Source organism: Cyanistes caeruleus, chromosome 3, assembly GCF_971803275.1.
Source record: "Cyanistes caeruleus chromosome 3, bCyaCae1.hap1.1, whole genome shotgun sequence".
In the NCBI taxonomy this organism is placed as follows: Eukaryota; Metazoa; Chordata; class Aves; order Passeriformes; family Paridae; genus Cyanistes; species Cyanistes caeruleus.
Window position 1 is genome coordinate 9,074,722 of NC_141703.1, and position 18,138 is coordinate 9,092,859.

The 18,138-nt window shown below is 34.8% G+C and overlaps 1 protein-coding gene across 12 annotated transcripts in view; it reads left to right on the forward strand.

The window, feature by feature from the left end:
* CFAP47 (cilia and flagella associated protein 47) overlaps positions 1–18,138 on the forward strand; it is a 262,430-nt gene that overhangs the window by 22,081 nt on the left and 222,211 nt on the right. For all 12 annotated transcript variants that reach the window (XR_015284086.1, XM_086879766.1, XM_086879767.1 and 9 more), the window contains 6 exons: positions 1,203–1,280; positions 1,835–1,979; positions 3,489–3,583; positions 11,295–11,445; positions 14,413–14,513; positions 15,596–15,755. Coding sequence is in view for 11 of the 12 variants with exons in the window: in XM_086879766.1 (XP_086735892.1) it covers positions 1,203–1,280; positions 1,835–1,979; positions 3,489–3,583; positions 11,295–11,445; positions 14,413–14,513; positions 15,596–15,755 (730 nt within the window). In the remaining variant the exon portion in view is untranslated. The remainder of the gene's footprint in view (positions 1–1,202; positions 1,281–1,834; positions 1,980–3,488; positions 3,584–11,294; positions 11,446–14,412; positions 14,514–15,595; positions 15,756–18,138) is intronic.

The window sequence follows — 18,138 nt, forward strand, 5'->3', positions numbered from 1 at the left end:
GAAGAACTTTGTCTTTTGAGTGTTATCCTGTGTGTTTGTGTACGTATGTTCATGCCTCTTTTGGATTTTATTTCCAGTGTTCTAATTCTTTTTAAGAACAAGGTTTTCTTGCAGCAGATCATTACTGCTGTAACCTATTCTGTTTTTTTTTTTGTCTCAGTCCTGCTCAGAAGTATCAAAGCAGCCTCTCAGTTTGAGCTAATGCATATTATACCACTGCCAAGCTGTTGGAAGTAATATGTGATTGCTCTTTACAAGATAATGTAGACATACCTGCAGTTTTTGTAATCTATAGAGAGGCAGGATTGGAATACTCTTACATTTTTAATTTCTTGACTTTTTTCCTGGTTTTCTCAGACATGGCTCTCCTAGTAGATTTGCTTTGATAGTAGGTGTGCAATAAACATGTAACATTTTGTTTTCTGCATGCCTGTTTCCTGCAATAAGTGAGATTAGGAAAAAAGATGCCATCAAGAGCCTGAACTTTGCTACCATTTCTGACTGATCTTGGATTCACCATCTTCTGGGGCTGCATATATTATGCTTGTTAAACCTAGTATTCATTTAATTTTTTCCATTTTTACAACAGATTTAATATTCCCCAGAACAGTAGTGTCTACCTTGTACCAGCACCTCTGTCAAGCAATGTGTGTTGCGATACACATTCCAATCCTCACAGCTGCTGAACACAGATTGCTCCTGGTGGAAAAACCTGCTCATTCTATTAACACAGCCTCCTGGAATATAATTTTTGCCTGCAGAACTGGGGGAGACTGGTCACTGGTCTTTCTTACAACTTGTTATTGTTGTTGTTATTTTTATGTTTGTTGTTTTTTTTTTTTTTTTTTTTTCTGTATTTTTAATTAACAGCTATATCTATTAAGCTGTATCTGTCCCAGATGTGGTATGCCACAAAGGCATGATTTGAAGCCACACATCACTGGAATCTGTGTATATATGTTCTGGGAAACAAAGGCATTTACTTCATCTCTTTATATTTCTGCAGAAAAAATGCATTATATTTTAAGGACAGAGTTATTTTCATATTTTCAGTGCAATTTATACTGACTCTCTGCTTTGTATCTGTGGGATAGGGTTGGGTTGGTATTTTTTGTGTTTTTTCATGTAATTATGACAGATTTGGTGAGTTAGTTATGTTATAGTGACCTTGTCCACAGTGCCAGTGTTGTCCCTTCACTTAGGTGGCAGTGAGGAATGCAGCAGAACTCACACTTCGGATTGGTGGATTTTCAGAGATCACTGAAATAGGCATTGATGTGGTAAGTGTGAAGAAATTGTAGCTATTGATAAGATTGGTTAAGTATTTTGCTTTATCTAGATGTTAAAGTGGCTCCTCTCTGCTTCATATTTTTCATTTCTTCCTAAACTAATTTCCCAAGAAGATTATCAAAGAGATGAACCTAGGAAGAGGGATTAAAACCCAAATGTGCGTATACCAGTTGCACTAAATGATAGCTGCCAGCTTTAGTTTTTGAACTGGACAATCTGGAATAAGTCTGTTGAAAGGGAGACGATTTCTTAAGGTAGTTATAGCAAAAAATGCAATAAAGGGAAAAGTAAGCTACCAGTCTGTTTACTGAATGATGAAAACTTTTCTGATGGTGTAACTGGACTTGATATTAAATTCTAAACTCTTCTATTTTGTGTCCTGGAAAGATTTTAAAGGTAAGGGTTATGTGAGGCTATTGATTAACCAATACTGTTATTGTGTTATAAATTGTGAATCTTGCACAATTACATTTTTTCACATTATGTTCAACTATAAACTTAACTTCACAGTGTTTTGACCCGTTTTTTTTCTTTTAACTTACAGGAAGTATTTGAATTTGGTGGTCTTGCTGTTGGTGCTACAAAATCAATTCCATTTTTACTGCAGAACAAGGGACAATCTTGTACCAGAGTGGAGTTTGATTTTTCTACATATAGGGATTTTGAATTGAATGCTGAAGACAATTCAGGTATTTGCTTTTGCTATATCAGAATTTTTATTAAATAAATAATAAAAAAAATGCTGAGAGAAAATATGTCAGACCACTTCTGGTAGCCAAATTTTCTGATATAAGAAAACCTAAAGCAATTATTTTAAAAGTGTTGCTTAATATAAATTAAGAGGAGACATTTTGATTTGCCTAGAAGATGACTTTTGACAAAAATACATGCAAAGTGTCAAGTTGCCTGTAGATTTTTTTCCCTCAATTTTTCCCCCCCTATAGTTTCTAAGGTAGAATAAAAAATTTGAATAACCTTTAACCAGTTAAAATAAAATCTTAAAAAACCCTAACAAACAAAGCCAAACAATTGTATTAATTTCCTATTCATGGACTCATACCCACTTTTTGACAATGTTTACCCTTTGATTGTTTCATCACCAGTATAAGGGTTCAGACTTTTTTTCCCAAAGGGACATGGTGTCTGCAGGTTAAAGACAGGCCCTCTGTGTTCTGCATGAATACCTAGCTCGGGAAGTTATTGGGGCAGTAGTGGAATTGAGTTCTTTTTTGCTTGGTAGAACTAATGCAGATTCTTATCCTGCACATGGTTGCTCATGGCTTTCCTACTTCAGTCATGGCATCTCCTTGGATGTTCCACCATCATTACTCACAGAAGAATTTTGCAGGGACAAGAGGCCTAACAAGCACAGCTACAAACTTGGGAATTCAAGACTCTCTTCTGCAAGACAATATTATAAAGTTTAGTTGTATCTTTATGTTGAACTATATGTGGATGATGCAAAAAATGATCTCCCAAAATTAGAGGGATTTTCTTACCATGTGGTGCACTTAAGAGGGAAGGGAAGCTGGGGGCTCCTAGTCAGTCACCTTAACTTGGAAAAGAGCTATAAGGCTCTTTACAACAGGCAAGCAGCCAGTGTGGGATCAAACTCACTGCACATGATCTCTGGATCAGTGTTTCTGCTTGAAACCAGTCATGTGATATCCAGTCAGGTTCAGTACTCAAATGGTAAATACTGGATGAATACCCCTGGTGTTCTGTGATGGATGCTGATCTTGGAGGAATATAACCTTTGCTGGAAACCTGTGCTTAAAATTGAACATGGAAGCCTGAAAAATGAAGCAAGCCTTATTAGAAATGCAGATTATGCCTAAAAGTAATTAAAAAAAAAGCACAAACCAGTTTCAGCCAACTATTTTTATCCCTTTGGTATTAGTTTATGTAATTAACTATTTTAGCCTAACACTTTTAATCAAAGGTAAAGGACAATGTTCTGATTTTGTCTGAAATACTGCATTCTCCTGAATGAATAACTTCCAGGAAAATTTCTGGTGATTAAAACTGCCCAAATTTACCTTCAGAATCCTTATGAGATACTATATTCCATTGTAACTTTGTGAGAAATGCTTACCATGCAAATATGTAGATACTTGACACTGGAAATCACTTTGAAATACTGTAGCAATTGTAGATACTTAATGCAGTAACATCTGTTTATGAATTTTGTTTGGCAGTGATTGACCATTCTCGTTCAAACCCCAATTTGTATTCAATTACCTTAAAGGGAGGGTCATCTTTGCAATGCTTCTTGATCTTGGTGCCAAAAAAGGTAGGTTTATGGGACAGTTGTGGTTAAGTTTAATTAAAGTCATGTTCTGTGATATTTCTGTGCTGGGAAAATAGAGACTTTAGATGAACATTTTAGTATGTGCAATGGTTTTATAATTAGTAGTGCAATTTTTAACAAAACATATTCTGAAATAACCTCTTTATAACTTTGTTTGCATACACAAAGAAAATCCATTTTCTCAATGGATGAAAAATGGTTTAAACTAATACTGAAATGTCATACCACATATTCATGGAATCATTCAACAAAGCAGCAGCCACCTTCTTTTCGCAGCTGTTCTCGCCTGAATTCCCAGGTGACCAAGAAACTGCAAATGGAGATGAGTTTTATGTGTCTTTATAAAGATTATAATCTTTATAATCTTTATAAGGATTGGCAAACTTGCTTTCTGGTTGAGCTATTTGAGTGGAAAAAAATTGAAGGCGCAAGACTTAAGTTACTTTTATATTCGAAAATTAGCATTTTATTGGCAGTAACTGTCAATATAGAGTGCTCAAGTGAATTTTAAATCCAGATCCATTGAAAAATGCTTTAGAAATTGAAGGTTTGGGGTTTACACATGTTTGGAGAACAATGAACTGCAAGAAAGCTTAGTGTATGATATCATAAACCAGCTTCAGAACAAGCAGCTGGGGATCACTTCTACAGCATATAAACCCATTGCATTATCCACACTTTTGCCTTAAAAATGAATAACAGATATTATGCATCTTGATAGGGCCAGGAGTATTCTTTTTCCACCACCACCCACCTCCTACCCGTGCCTTCTCAGCAGTATAAAATGGAATTCCTTTGTTCAAAGCATCATTCAAATAATATTTGTATAATACAGGCTGTGTCTGATAATGTTGCAATTTCCTTCTCTGTGCACATGGAAGCTACTGGAGTGAGTTTATAGCACATACACTACTCTGAAATTATTTTTTCTGGCAGAATATGAGTCAATAGAGTTATAAGAAATTCCTTCTGCAGTATGGCAGGCCTTTACTTAAGGGAAAATGAATAGTTTTAGAATAGAACTATTTTTGAATAGTTGTTATATGTTTTTAAGTATCTTGACACTTCTAATACAAAACTCATAAGCAAAATAATCAGAAATAGACTGGATACAGTGTCAGGAAAGTATGTAATTGTTTGCAAAATGGTACCTACAGAATATCTCGAGTGACCTATAATCAAACTGGAGAAACTCAGCAAAGGAAAATGCTGGCATTCTCCTTTAAGTAGAAAAGTCAGTAATGGGAATACAGAGTAGATAATGCTCTTGGAATAATCTGTGTGTATGGCATTGCAGGCCACAAGCTGAACAAGAATTAAGAGCAGAGACTTACCATACCAATAGGAGCAATATTAATAAAGCAAGTAAAATAATTATTGTGGTCAGGGCTGATAACACTTCAGCTGCACACTTTTCCCATGGGGGATGCTATGTTTAAAGAAAGAAGTGGAACAATTCCACTTGGAAAGAAAGTCCAAAATAAAGCAATGGAAAAGAGAAGAACTCTATTTCCTATTGTGACATTTGAGCTCTATTCCTATTTCCTTTCCTTGTCAAGTTGCAGGATAGAATAAAAGTAGAAATGTTGCTATTGACACTGCTGTAAATTGAAGTGACTAACAAAATTAATATTTCTGAAGAGTGCTGAAATACTAGCTTGCTCTCTATGTTTAATTTCGCTTGTCACCTGAACATGATGTTCAGGATTGCTGATCATTATTGATGAGCCTCTCCAACTGTCATTTTATACTGATGTACATTGGCTTAAGTGAAGATAAGGTTATGCTAGTTGGAAGTCTGCTTTAACTGTTGTATAAATTTGGAAAAACAATTTTTACATTTGATGGGATCAGTTTTGTGACTGTTCTTGAAAAAAAAAAACCCCAAAACCCCAAACAACCCCTAAAAAACAGAGCAGACAAGAAAAGGGTGTAGAATATTGCACCTGTTGACAACAGATTTTATTTTTATTTTTCAAACTCTGTGTCTAAGTGTTTTTCTAGTCTTAAGAATAATTTTGGCAAACAGAAATTACTTCCTTCAGAAGTAAGGGGATAAAAACTTCAAAAAGGAAATTTTCTTGGGTCCCCTTATAGCCAACTAATAAGTGTTGCTTTAATTAAATAATTTTACTTCAGTTTTGCTTCTGTGCTCAGAATCCTTATATCTCCCTTTGCCCTTGGTGCTGGGTAAGCTGGGTGTAGCCATTGCCTTTTTGTTTCCAGTGTGTTGCTGCCTGTCAGGAGCAGCTCACTGCTGGGCAGGACATTCCCCAGGACCCTCACAGCTTCCAGCCCACTGGGAATCACAGGTGAGCACCTCTGAGCTGGTGCAGCACTATCACAGCTGGCCCCAAGAGCACTGACTAATGTTAAATGAAGTTACCCGCTGTGGCATGACTACAGGCAGCATCTGGAAGTATTTGTAGCCCCCAGGATGCTGTAGCTTTTCTGTAATTTTTGACTCCTGCAATGTAGAATACTAATTAAAAACATAGTTCTGTTAAGAAAGTGCTTGAGGTACCAGCATCTCTTACAGGGATCAGAAACTCTCAGTAGTTACTGATTCTTAAAACATTTTCCTTTGGATCTCAGCTCTTTGTTATTCTTTGTTAGAGGTATAGTCCCCATTTTCTCACCAGATTTCTTTCCTGATTTTCCAGTTTTGAGAAAAACCCCAAACCTCTAATCTCTCTGTGTTGAGCTTCCCCTATTCAGGTTTCACAGTTCCAAGTGCTATTTCCTGCCTCTCTGCATGTGAACAACTGTTTCTCTGATCTCATCTCTGTTTTTTTGACAACTGCTCTTCCCCAGCTTACCTCCCAGCTGCTACAAACCTTCTGTATCCCATCAGGTCTCATTCTTTTCTCTCTGCCTTCTGGTTTTACTAGAACTTCCTCCTGTTGTAGTCATTACTGATAACACTACCCTATAAACCAACAAACCTCCACGATACTGGTATTTTCTTTAACAAAGTGGATACTAGGGCTACGGAAAAGTAAAAATAATCCAGGAGCACTGCTAAAAACATAAAAAAACCCATGAAATTATTTTAATGTACTTAAAAAATTTATTAAAGCTGCTTGAATTATTAATATAAGGTTCCAAGTAATTTAGTCTTGAATGCAGTCTTCAATTCTGCCAAAAACTCCTTCAGATCAACAAATGTAGTACATATATAGGAACTTTGAAGAGCTGTTACCATTATCACTAAAATATAATATGTAGTAATATTAATACATGGAACATCAAAAGATGCTCTTAGAGATGAAGTATCTTGGCATGCTTAAAAAATAAACCTTAAAAAATGTTGAGCCAGTTCCTTCAGTATTCTGAGTGAGAAAATGGAGTCCATGCATTATAGATAAGACTGGGATATTGCTCAGACACACTGTGTGCCTTGCTGTTATTCCAGTTTCTTTGAAGGTGTTAGGAGTGACAGGGCTCTGCACCTCACTGCAGAGGGTTTAACCTTAGTGTTTGGTGGCTGTGAAAGTCAGAGCTGTCAGTGAAAGCAGTATTGATATCATCTATATCTGTATCATCTGTATCTATCTGTCTCCAGGCAGGATGATCCCCTGCTCACAGAGGTCCTGCAGGGTCTGCTGGGGAAAGCATGCTTCAAAATTAGGGTTTTTTTTGTTTGGTTTTTTTTTAAACCCTGTTGGAAAATAACAAATTCCAGCATCTTGTAAAAAGGACAAAATATACAGCTGTGTAATAATGAAGCCTTCAAGTGCCTTTGATTGAGATAAATAGAACAAGTCACACCTGTCAGAGCTTATTGCTTAAGCTTGTTGTAGGGAAGTGACAGATGTTTTGGTGGGGTTTTTTCTCCTTTTAAATGACCTTTTTTTTAGTGAAAGAACAGATTTGTCGTGTAAGAAGTGAATTCTGTGGAAAATCTGCAGCTGTGGAATTACAGGATGTTGTTGTTGCATCATCTCTGACCATATACAAAGGAAGGATTTCATTTTATTGCAGTGCTTTGAATGATGGCTTTGAACAGCAGTTACATTATTCATTGTGGAAGCTGCTTATCTGTGATATAAACCTGGGGGAATGAAAGATTTCAGTATATCTTAAAGAAAGGCTCATGTTAAATTTGTGGGAAGGCTGGGAGTGTATATTGGGTTCAGTTGCAGAACCAAAACCCTTGGCTTTGCAGTTAGGTTTAAATTTGAATCAAACTGATTTTTTCTAATGTACATTACATTTTGTCTCCTTGTATCCCAGCTAAATTTGTGTATTGGAGGTATAAATAAAGAAACTTTAAGGTCAACCTTTTCATAAATACTTCAAAATACTTGAAAAATTTGCATGGTATAATATGATAAATACAAGATGTAAATTATCTTTTACAGACATTTTAATGTAATTTTAAGGAATAAATTAGCTTATTAAGTTATGTGAATTCCCTGGGAAGTTGTACTGTGAAAGAAAACATTGTAATTTTAGAGAGATCACATATTCTTTGTGCTAAACAAACTATACAGTTTCTGAATTAGAAAAATTTTATTCAACCTTGAGAATATATGCTCTATTAGAATAATAATTAGAGAATTGTATTTCGTGCTTTCTAAGATACATTGTTGCCTTGGAATACTCAGTAAAGATAGAGATGAAGTAACTGCTTTGAAAGTGTTTTTTGAAAATAATACTTTTTTCTAATCTGATTGCCACCTGACAGCTGTGCTTCTGTTCATTTTTGATCCATGAATTTTATGCAAAATACTATTTGAGTTTAATACTTGATGTGGTAGTTTTTCCCAATTTTGTTTCTTGTCTTATACCAGGTATTTAGGGCCAAGGCAGGAAACCATTCAGCCACGTTTGCTCCCCAGTGTTGACTCAGAGCTGCCAAACTGTTTGTATCAAACACATTTCATAAATTCAAATGAGTTTTGGTAGCAGAATTTTCTTAATCTGACCGATTCTTTATGACCAACCACATCTATTTGTTTATTAATTCTAGCAAAAAGAAAAACCAACTTGAAAGTATTTTAAGATGCCATCTGAATAAAAGTTTCTGAGACTGTTATTTTTATTTAAAGAGTTAACTTCTCTGGCAACCTGACTGGGCATCCTTTTTCTGGCATGCTTTGGAGGTGTTCCATGTCAGCAGGCAACAAAAAGCTCTTTTGTCTCACCTGTCTTTTTAAAGCTTCTTTTGAAGTACTTTAATTCTAAGACTCTCACATTGTAGATGAAGCCTCCTTTCCAACCAACGTGCATAATCAGTGTACATCGGGACAGGAAAAATGTTTCTTATAATGATATTAACAAACAGGAGTGTTTGTGAAAGAACAATCTCTAGGCCTATTCCTTCCTACTCTTCCCATGTTCCTATATGTGTGAAGTTAAACTCGGCTTCAGGAAATGATCTCAATAGATAAGTAACTATAAAGTATTCATAAATTATCTATAAAGCAAGGATAAGTCCAGTAATAGTCTAAGGATTTATTTTTTAAAATATTGTAATTACTTTTTAAAGTGTGTAATCTTGCAAAATAGGGAATTTTATATTAATGAGTTTGAAAAATGAAAAATTAACTATAAAGAGTTTTTTTTAATATTTATAGAAAGAAACACAATGATTCTACTTGCAAAGTGAAGTCCTAATAACTGAAATGAATTTTTAATTCTGTTTCAGCAATATGTGTATGTGTATGAATTATAATCTGATATCTACTTGCACAGAATTTTGAAGGATTTTTCATTTATAGTGTAATTTACATAATGTGCAGTTAATGTATGAATAAAATATCGATGATTTATTCTCAATTATATAAATACATTTCTAGGAGTTATGTTTGCCCTGAATTTGTGCCTTTGTACTTCATAGCAAACATGGGTTTTCAGTGAGTGAATTGAGTCTGCCACGTATTTACTTTTATTTGCCAGTTCTTAGAAAATAAACCCCTTGTTCTATAATAAGTAAAACCAAATTTTCCAGATAGTTGGGATAAAAAACAGGTAATGATTTGCTGCTTTGAGAGAGGAATAAAGGGATTCCATCTTCTGCTGTCTGGCCTAAACATACCAGTGTTGATGAATAACAGCTGCAGTTCTAGACTGCACTCCTTTGCACAGCCAGTGCTGACGTGAAATCTGTAATAGACAAAACATTTTAATCTCACCAAATTTAATAAAATTTAGTTTTGTTACAAGAACGTATTTTGAACATGTAACTTGATGAAGTGTTTTATGTTGATGACTTGAGGTACTAAAAATAGAAGATATATGTAATTCAAAGCAGGAGGTTTTTACTCAATCTTTTTTTGACATATCTTGAGCTTTAGTTACTAAAAAAGATTAAATGTCAATTTTGAAAAGCTGGTTATATATTATAAAATCTAATCATTATTAGCTTTGAAGAATCAATGTAAAACAAGGGACTGTGGTAATCTTGCTGCAAAAGCTTGCCCTCATTCCATGCTTTCCTTGAGCTAAGCAAAAGAAGGAAAAATGTTCCACAAGGCTCAGCACACACCTCACTCTTCAGGAGTGTGTGATTGTGTTTCACAGACCCTGCTGGAACACCAAACACTCCCAGTGCTGTGTGCTTGCTTCTCAGAGGGTGTTACAGATGGATATGATGTTACAGGTGTTACAGCCTCATGCCCTGGCTTAGGACACTTCTGCTTTTCTTCCCTTTTATATATATTTATATATTCTACTTGCTTCCACAGATGTGAAAGTGAAGAATGATGCACTATTTTCTGCAGGTTTTGAAAGCTTTTAAACGATTCATAACATCTTTATATAGCTGGTTTTACTGCTTTTTTCTAAGCAGCATGAAGATTTTATAGGTTTAATTCCTTTTTAAGATTTCAGTGGCCTTCAAGGTGAAAAGAGGATTTGAAGGACTCTAACAGTGCTTTTAGTGCAGAAGTTTTGGTTTGTTTTTTTTTCCCATTACCTTTATTAAGGTTCTCCATACCTTTTGTCTGGTGAACATACTAACTTAGCATGTTAGTCCTTGGAAAGACACAGTGAGAGGCAAGAAATATCTCTTAGTGCTTATTCAAATAAATTGGGCCTTTCTAATGCACAGTGTATCAAAAGAGAGGATTCTGTACAAAACACACCATTTTTTAAGTTCTAAACCTCACTTGGGAATGTGATAGCACATAAAATGAGGATCAAAATCACTGGAATTTAGACTCCTAGAATTCAGTGACATTTCATGACAAAGGTTTTAAGACTTATTTTTTCCCCAAGGTTTCTCAATTTTAACTCTTGTTTCACCTTTGATCTCAGAGCCCATTTTGTTTATGCTGGAGGTACTGTAATGCCTGACCTTTGCTCTTCAGCCTTTGAGGAAGGCTTCCATAACTGATGTAGCTTTGTTTTCCCTCCTCTTTGCTCAAATAAACTTCTACATTTGGGTCATGGCTCTGATCTTTTTTCAGTCATGAGAGTGGTAGGAGTGGAACAAACACTGTGATTTATCAGAAGCCTTGTCTGTAGCTCTGCTGATAACTTTTGGTCATAGAGCTTTTCTTTAATGGGGAAAAAAATACTTGGGCACTGCTTACTTAGAGAACTGATTCTGAGTTCCAATAAATGAACATCCTGTTAATATCAGGAACGGGTTCAAAACTGCAATAATTCTGCCAAAATAGCAATCCACTCAGATGGTTCAAGAGGTTTTTTGGGAAAGTGACCACAATATTTTCTTTTCCTTTAGATGGCAGCATATGACTTCATTCTCCCAATTGCTACTCCTCGAGCCAGTACCCCACCTCCAGTTCCTCCCGTGCCTCTGAAGCGCGGCGCAGTCGCACCTCATCCGCCCCCGGAGGCTCCAGCTCTTCCACTCTGTAAAGTCAGAGCTCTTGGTGGGTAACCAGGGCCTTAAAGACCTGCTGGATACATAGATTTGGAGTGATATTTTGCAAAATTTTCAAGTTTTGATTCGTGTTTTTAAATATGCTTGAAGCTTAACTTTCTATACCTAATCATGACATGGAGAAAATATTTTGTATAGGCTTGTTGTAAAAGCCCTTTTTTTTTTGTATTTGCCTTATATAAAAATAGTTTACCAAAACTCTTTTTTGTGTCTATCCATTTATTAGTATTTTTAGACTACATCACGGAAATCCCAGTAGTTACAGCAGTTGCTCAGAAAAGTGTAGAAAAGTAGAATACCAGTCATAGCATTTTGTAGAATTCTCCTGTCAAAACTAGGATCTCTAGCTGCATTTAAAACTCCTTTAAAATGTGTCTGAATGGCCCTCATCCCATCTGGCTTGTCAGAGGTTGTTAATAGCCAAAGTTACAGGCCATTTCCCGCAGCAAAGAAATTGATATCTTATATAATTCTTGTCTGCTTTTCTCAGAAATAATTTGTGGTTCTCTTTAGTCTCCTGTCTTATTCTTACTGACATGTAAATCTATATATTGTGAATATTTGAATATACTGGCTTTCTTAATCTCAGTTTTTAATGTATAACCACTTTTTATTTGAGATGGCAGTGAAGTACAGAGTGTCTTCCTAGAACGATGTTTGTGTAATGTTTAAACCTCTTGGGAGCACTGAAGAAAGCTTGGCCAATTAAATATGTAATGTGGGGTAAAAGCAACTCAGATTTATTAGGATTTGTCTATATTTGTTTTGGGTTTTTTCTTTTACCTTTTTTTTTCCTCTGTAACTTTAAGTCTTTTGAGATCTTTCAAAAAAAAATCAAAGAAATCTGAGAGACCTTCTTTAGATCGTGTCTATCCTATCTAGCAAGTAAATTCAGATTAAATGATTCTAAAATATATTTAATTGGAGAAAATATAGAATAAAGGTGAATGTACATATGTATATGAGATTATTAGGAAACACATCTCTAAGTAAACATATGAATCCAAGTCACAAATTTATAGTGCAGAAGTGATTTAAGTGATGTAAAGAAAATGTTTATTTCCTTTTCCCTTTCTTTGCAGAATAGATGCAATCACTAAATTTCATGGATAATTGACAATCTTATAAAATTTTTATAATTTTTATAATAGTAACAATAATATGTATTACTTTAATATAAAATACAGTATTTTTAAAGTTACTATGATAATACAAATTTGTATGTCTACTATGTAGAATTTCTTCAAAGTATATGTATCAGCCAACAAGAAGTAACATAATATAAAAGTGAATATATAATACTTTAACGTCTAAGAAATAGTGGAAAAAATAGTGTAGGTCCTATTAAAATTTGAATATTGAGATTAAATTCTTATTAGGAATCTTAATGGTCTGAGAGGAAGCAGAGAAGCCTTAATAAGTCTCTTGACCACTCAGTATTTCAGATAATCACATGTGTGCAGGCAAATAGCCAGATTATTTTTACTGTTAAAAAAAGAACTTGATGAATTGATTACATTCTGAAGACTTAAAAATTATGTTTGTTATTAAATAATTTCATATTATCACATTAAAAGCTAAAACTGAGTGAGATGTATCTTGCAAGTTCTAAGTTCTGATTTAACAAATACGCCTAACTCTCACTGCTGAATGCTTTCTGGCACATTTGTTTTCTGCCTTTAGAATTTTTATTTTCCTGGGACAGTTTTAGTGGTTTAGTGGAGTTCAGACTGAATGGGACAGTGTGGTTGGCACTTAAATCAATATCTTATATTTACTGTTTATACTTAGGATTGTTCACCGTGAGAAAAAAATCACCCTACTCTTGGGGTAGTCAGTCCAGTCTTTTAACTTCAGTGTAGTCCATATGTTTTCAATCCATCAGGAATCTGGGTTTTTTTTACACAAAATTTGGAGATGGTTTCAGCACTTGGGAAGGAAAGCAAGTATCTTACTTAAATACTTATAAGAATTTTCTCTGGGATAGTGTTTATCTGTATGTAAGAAAGAACTGAAAGAGAAAAATCTCAAAGAAGCCAGAACAGAAAACTCAACTGGAAAAGACACAAGTCTAATCTAGACCTGGTACAAAGAAAAAGTTATTACTATCAATGTAGCTCATGGGAACTGATATATATTGTAATAATCCAACTCACAGTTTTTTGGTTGGGTAGATAATCTGCTTTCCCTAACAGTTTTAGTTGTGCTGCCTGTTCCAGGCAGTTTCTGAGAGAGCTGATGACTTTATGAGCTCAAAACTTAGTGAATGACATAGCTGTGTGTTGGTGGAAGAGTTCCAGCAGATTCTGTTCCAGCTTTGAAACAATATTATGCCTATGATTGAGAAATACAGATAATATTGTTGTTTACATATTGTGATATATATGGTTGGGAAATTCTTTGGGTTTTTTGGGAGGAGAAGAGAATTGATCAACACTGGCCATGGAGCAGAAGTGCAGATTTTATTCAAAGAATCCTGTCTTCTTGCTAGATTCATTTCCAGTGCTGTTTCCAAGCAGTAAGATGAGGCTGTGGGAGCACATACCTCTGTTTTTCCAAACTCCCACTTTTGAATTTCATATGTTGTGATGATTTCTTTGTTGCAGCTCTATGAAATAAAGAGAAGTGCTGTTTATATAAAATCTTCCAAGTCTTATCTAATGGTTACTATCAGAAATGTAAGTGCATTCATCTGCAGAAAGAAGATTGTGTGGCTCTTGTGATATGAAGGAGAGGTGCTGTAAGTCTGGTAGATATAAAATTTAAATAACTTTAATGTGACTAAAGAATCATAATAAGACAAAATTAAATTACAGTAATTGTGTATATGCGAACAACAAAAAGGGGAGAAACATTTTTCCTAAGCATGTACAGTAAAAATGGTTTTATGACGGTACTTTGAGAAAATATTTGTCAAATGATGCTGATAAACATTTTAAATTGTTTTTTTCAATAGTTACTCAACAAGTATTGGAGTTCTCCTCAATGGAATTTAAATTTGAACAACATTCAAGTAACATGTGTTCCAGAACTGCTCATGGGAGTATGAATTCTCAGGTAATGACATCATTATTGTCATTGTCATTTTGTTCATTTTTTGATTTTGATAATTTTTTTCCCAAAATTTAAAATTTGTCTTGTACTAGCTCTGACAGTATGAAAATGTGGGTACTATGAGAAATTGACCATGAATTGTGTAAGAAATAAATATGAATAGAATAATTCTGAAGATTTTTTGCATCTGCCTATACCAGTAAATGACACAGTGATGGTGCCAGGATGCAACTGATTTCTGCCATGATGGGCCATACAGTGAAACTGCTGTTCCAGTGCCTTGTATGGTGCTGTGCCAGCTGACACTCTCACAAAAAATTCCTTCTCATGACTTATGGCTTAATAGGGGAAAAAAGGAACCAAATATAATATTTGCAACACAGGCAATTCATATGAATGCAAAGTATACCATAACGTAATTTATTGTTTGTAATTCCTGAGGGCTTTGGTTAGAAATTAGTAAAAATTATTTTTGGCAATGATGGAAACACTTGAAATGCTTTTTCACGTGCATTCAGGAAACAATAATAATACAAAGCCATGCCATATTCCTAGCAAGGCATGTTTCAAAAGCTGAGAGAGTACCTCTGGGATAAAGGAATTTAATTTTATTTTTTGTTTCCACTGTCATTGAATTGAAAGAATGGGTTTTGAAAATTGATTCTGAACTTCTTCCATTTTCAACATCTCCACCTGTAAGTCTAGATGTGAGCCATGTGTTTAGTGCTTGCTGTGCGTCTTTTTTTTTGGGAATAAGTCCTCAATTCTGTTTGGCTGAGCCCTCCCACTGTGATGCTTTGATCTATTTACCTCACTTAAATAAGGTTTTTCCATTCTGGAAATAAAGTATTCTCTTTGTGAATGTGGTGAGTGACTGGAAAGCATCTGGTCTGTGCAGATAGGCATACTCACCTTTGCACCCCACAGATATAATAAACTGCTTTCTTCACTGCTTTCTAGTGCTGTCTTGCTTTCCCTCTGGTGTGTTTGCACGAAGAATGGTTGGGAGAGAGCAATGTGAAAAGTATCACAGTGTTTGCTGCTTCCCTCTTTCAACATCACTCCTTTTCTGAAAATATTTACAGAACCTTGTCCTGAAGAATCTCACAAAAGAGACTCTGATTTGGAAATTGAATTTTGATGATGCAGACAAAAATATAGAAGATGGTATTTTCAGATTTAGTCAGAAGCGTGGATGTGTGTATAAAGAAAAAGAAGTCAGTATTACTGTGTCATTCCGCCCTCGTAAGTGATTTTAAGAATTCTTCTATAGATTGGCTATTTGCATAGGTATTCTTAAATGAGGTTTTATGATGAATCAACACTAGTACTTACTTTGATCAGCTGAAGGGTTTTTTTGGTTCTGAGAGCATAGGACAGCTGCAGACCTAACAAAAAGCATGGAATCACTGTTTTGAAATTGCATTACTTTAAAAGTCTGCTTTGCACATAGGAAGCATCAGGTTTTTGATAGGTATATCATTTTCAGTGCTGCTACTTCAGGTGCCTTTAGGTTGACTGACTTAGGTAGTAAAACTTTCCAAGGGTACTTGGAATGCTTTTTAACTTTTCTCTAAATAGCCATAATTTAGGTAAGAATAGAAATTTCCTGCTTTAGTAAGATATAAAATCACTTGTCTATAATATTTTTTGGAGTAGACTGGTCAGGCAACCAGTCCCTAAGAAACATATGTAAAATTGATTTCTAACAAAACTCGGGAGAATAAAGTAAGATGTAATCAACCACATAACTCCAGAAAAGGAATAGAACAATAGGAAGATTAAGATTCTACTTTTTTCCCAGCCAAGTGTTTGAAATAGACAGTGATATGCAAGATTCACAGATTCATAGTGTGTAACACTGTATTTGAGCTGATAAATCCCACCAGCAAATGCAGCTGATGCCCATAGGACCCCATCCTGGGCACAGTTTCAGTTGCAGTGCACTTTTGGGGCTGCAGCATTGTCAAGGGGAAGAAAAGTTGTGCCAGTTGGATCTGATGCAGAGTCAGCAACTGAGCATCCCTGTCCTAACAAAAGATGCTGTTACTCTTTATCACAGTACTGAAATCTCTAACCTCAATTAAGCACAATTTAATATAAATAAAGAAAAATAGAGATAGAGGACTCTTGCCATGACTCTGTATGATAAATTTAGAAGACTGCATTAAATATTGTTCTGTAAATGTTGTGAATATTCAAGAGCAGTGTTTAATTGCATGTGTTGCTTGGAGTTGCTTGTTGCAGACAGTGAAGCAGAGAACAGCAGAAAAGAAAAGCCAATATTTTGAATTACTGGATAAATTTTATGTGTAAATGCAGATGTATATATACATAAATATGACTTATAAATTACTATAATTTGAAGTTATCAGTATTTTTGCTGTGTTCCCATATCTTTTGTTTACAGACAAGAATAAATAACTGTAAAGATCAATTACCCTTAATTCAATGTTCTAAGTATTTTCCCATGATTTACAGCCTACTTGTGCTGTACTTTCCGTGCATATCATTACTCTTTCTTGTAAGAGACCATTAGATACATCAAAACCCACACAGGAGACCTAGTTAATGAACATAGGGTGCTAATCACTTTCATAGCCTCGTGCTGCAAAGTTGTAGTATGTGGGGGGGGTGAACAAACCTGAAAATGAATTTTGAGTGTGCATTAGGGTAATTTATTTAAATATGCTGCAGCAGTTATGATAGAGTACAAAATGCTGTAATAAACTGCAATGTTTAATTAAATGAAAGAGCTTATGCTGGTAGTAAAATCACCCTACCTGTTAAAAAAGTATTCTAAAAATAGAGATTTTCAAGAATTGAAGACATTAACATATGATCCTCTTCTGCTGTTTTATGGTACAATACATTAACAGTCTAAAAAATGTTTCACTATATATAATTGTGATATGAAAAAACTTACCTGCAGCAAAGAAAGTTACAGTGAATTTATGCTCTTGGGTTCCCTTACTGGGAGTTCAGAGACACTGGAAGATGTGGTGATTGTGTAATGGGCATGAATGATAACTTTGATACTTTAATTGTGTGGTCTTTTTTTTAAAATTATTTTTCTGCAACAACAAAATATTAACTAGCTGTGACCTCTAACAAATTCTGTGAAGAAATTATTTGTTTACTTTTGATTTTTTCTTTTTCTTTTTTTTTTTTGTAGGACCACCTGTAAATTCTAGCTATCTGTGGCTTTTCTGCTTTGAAGTCTATTTTGCTGTATGCAAATTTCTCAATGCTTTCTATTAATGTTAAAGGGATAAAAATGTAATAATACCTGAATTATCATAAGATCCAAGGCAGCTAAACTAAAAATGTGCTTTTGGGTGACAAATACAGGAACTGCATAACCATATAATACCAACTTAAGAAAGTGAGAAAAGCAGAAGGTGTTTTTCCTTCTTATAAACTCTGAAAATATCTTATAGAGTTAGTATTTCTGGAGAAGAAAAAAATTTTCCCATATAATTATACAGACTTTGTTTAGCCTTTGGCAGATTTAGATTGACTAATTTTTAAGTACCATGAAATATCCCTAAGGAAAATGTTCACATCTGCTGGACTAGAAATTAATGGTGTTATATCAGAATGGTAACAGCAGCCCAGGCTTTGAGAG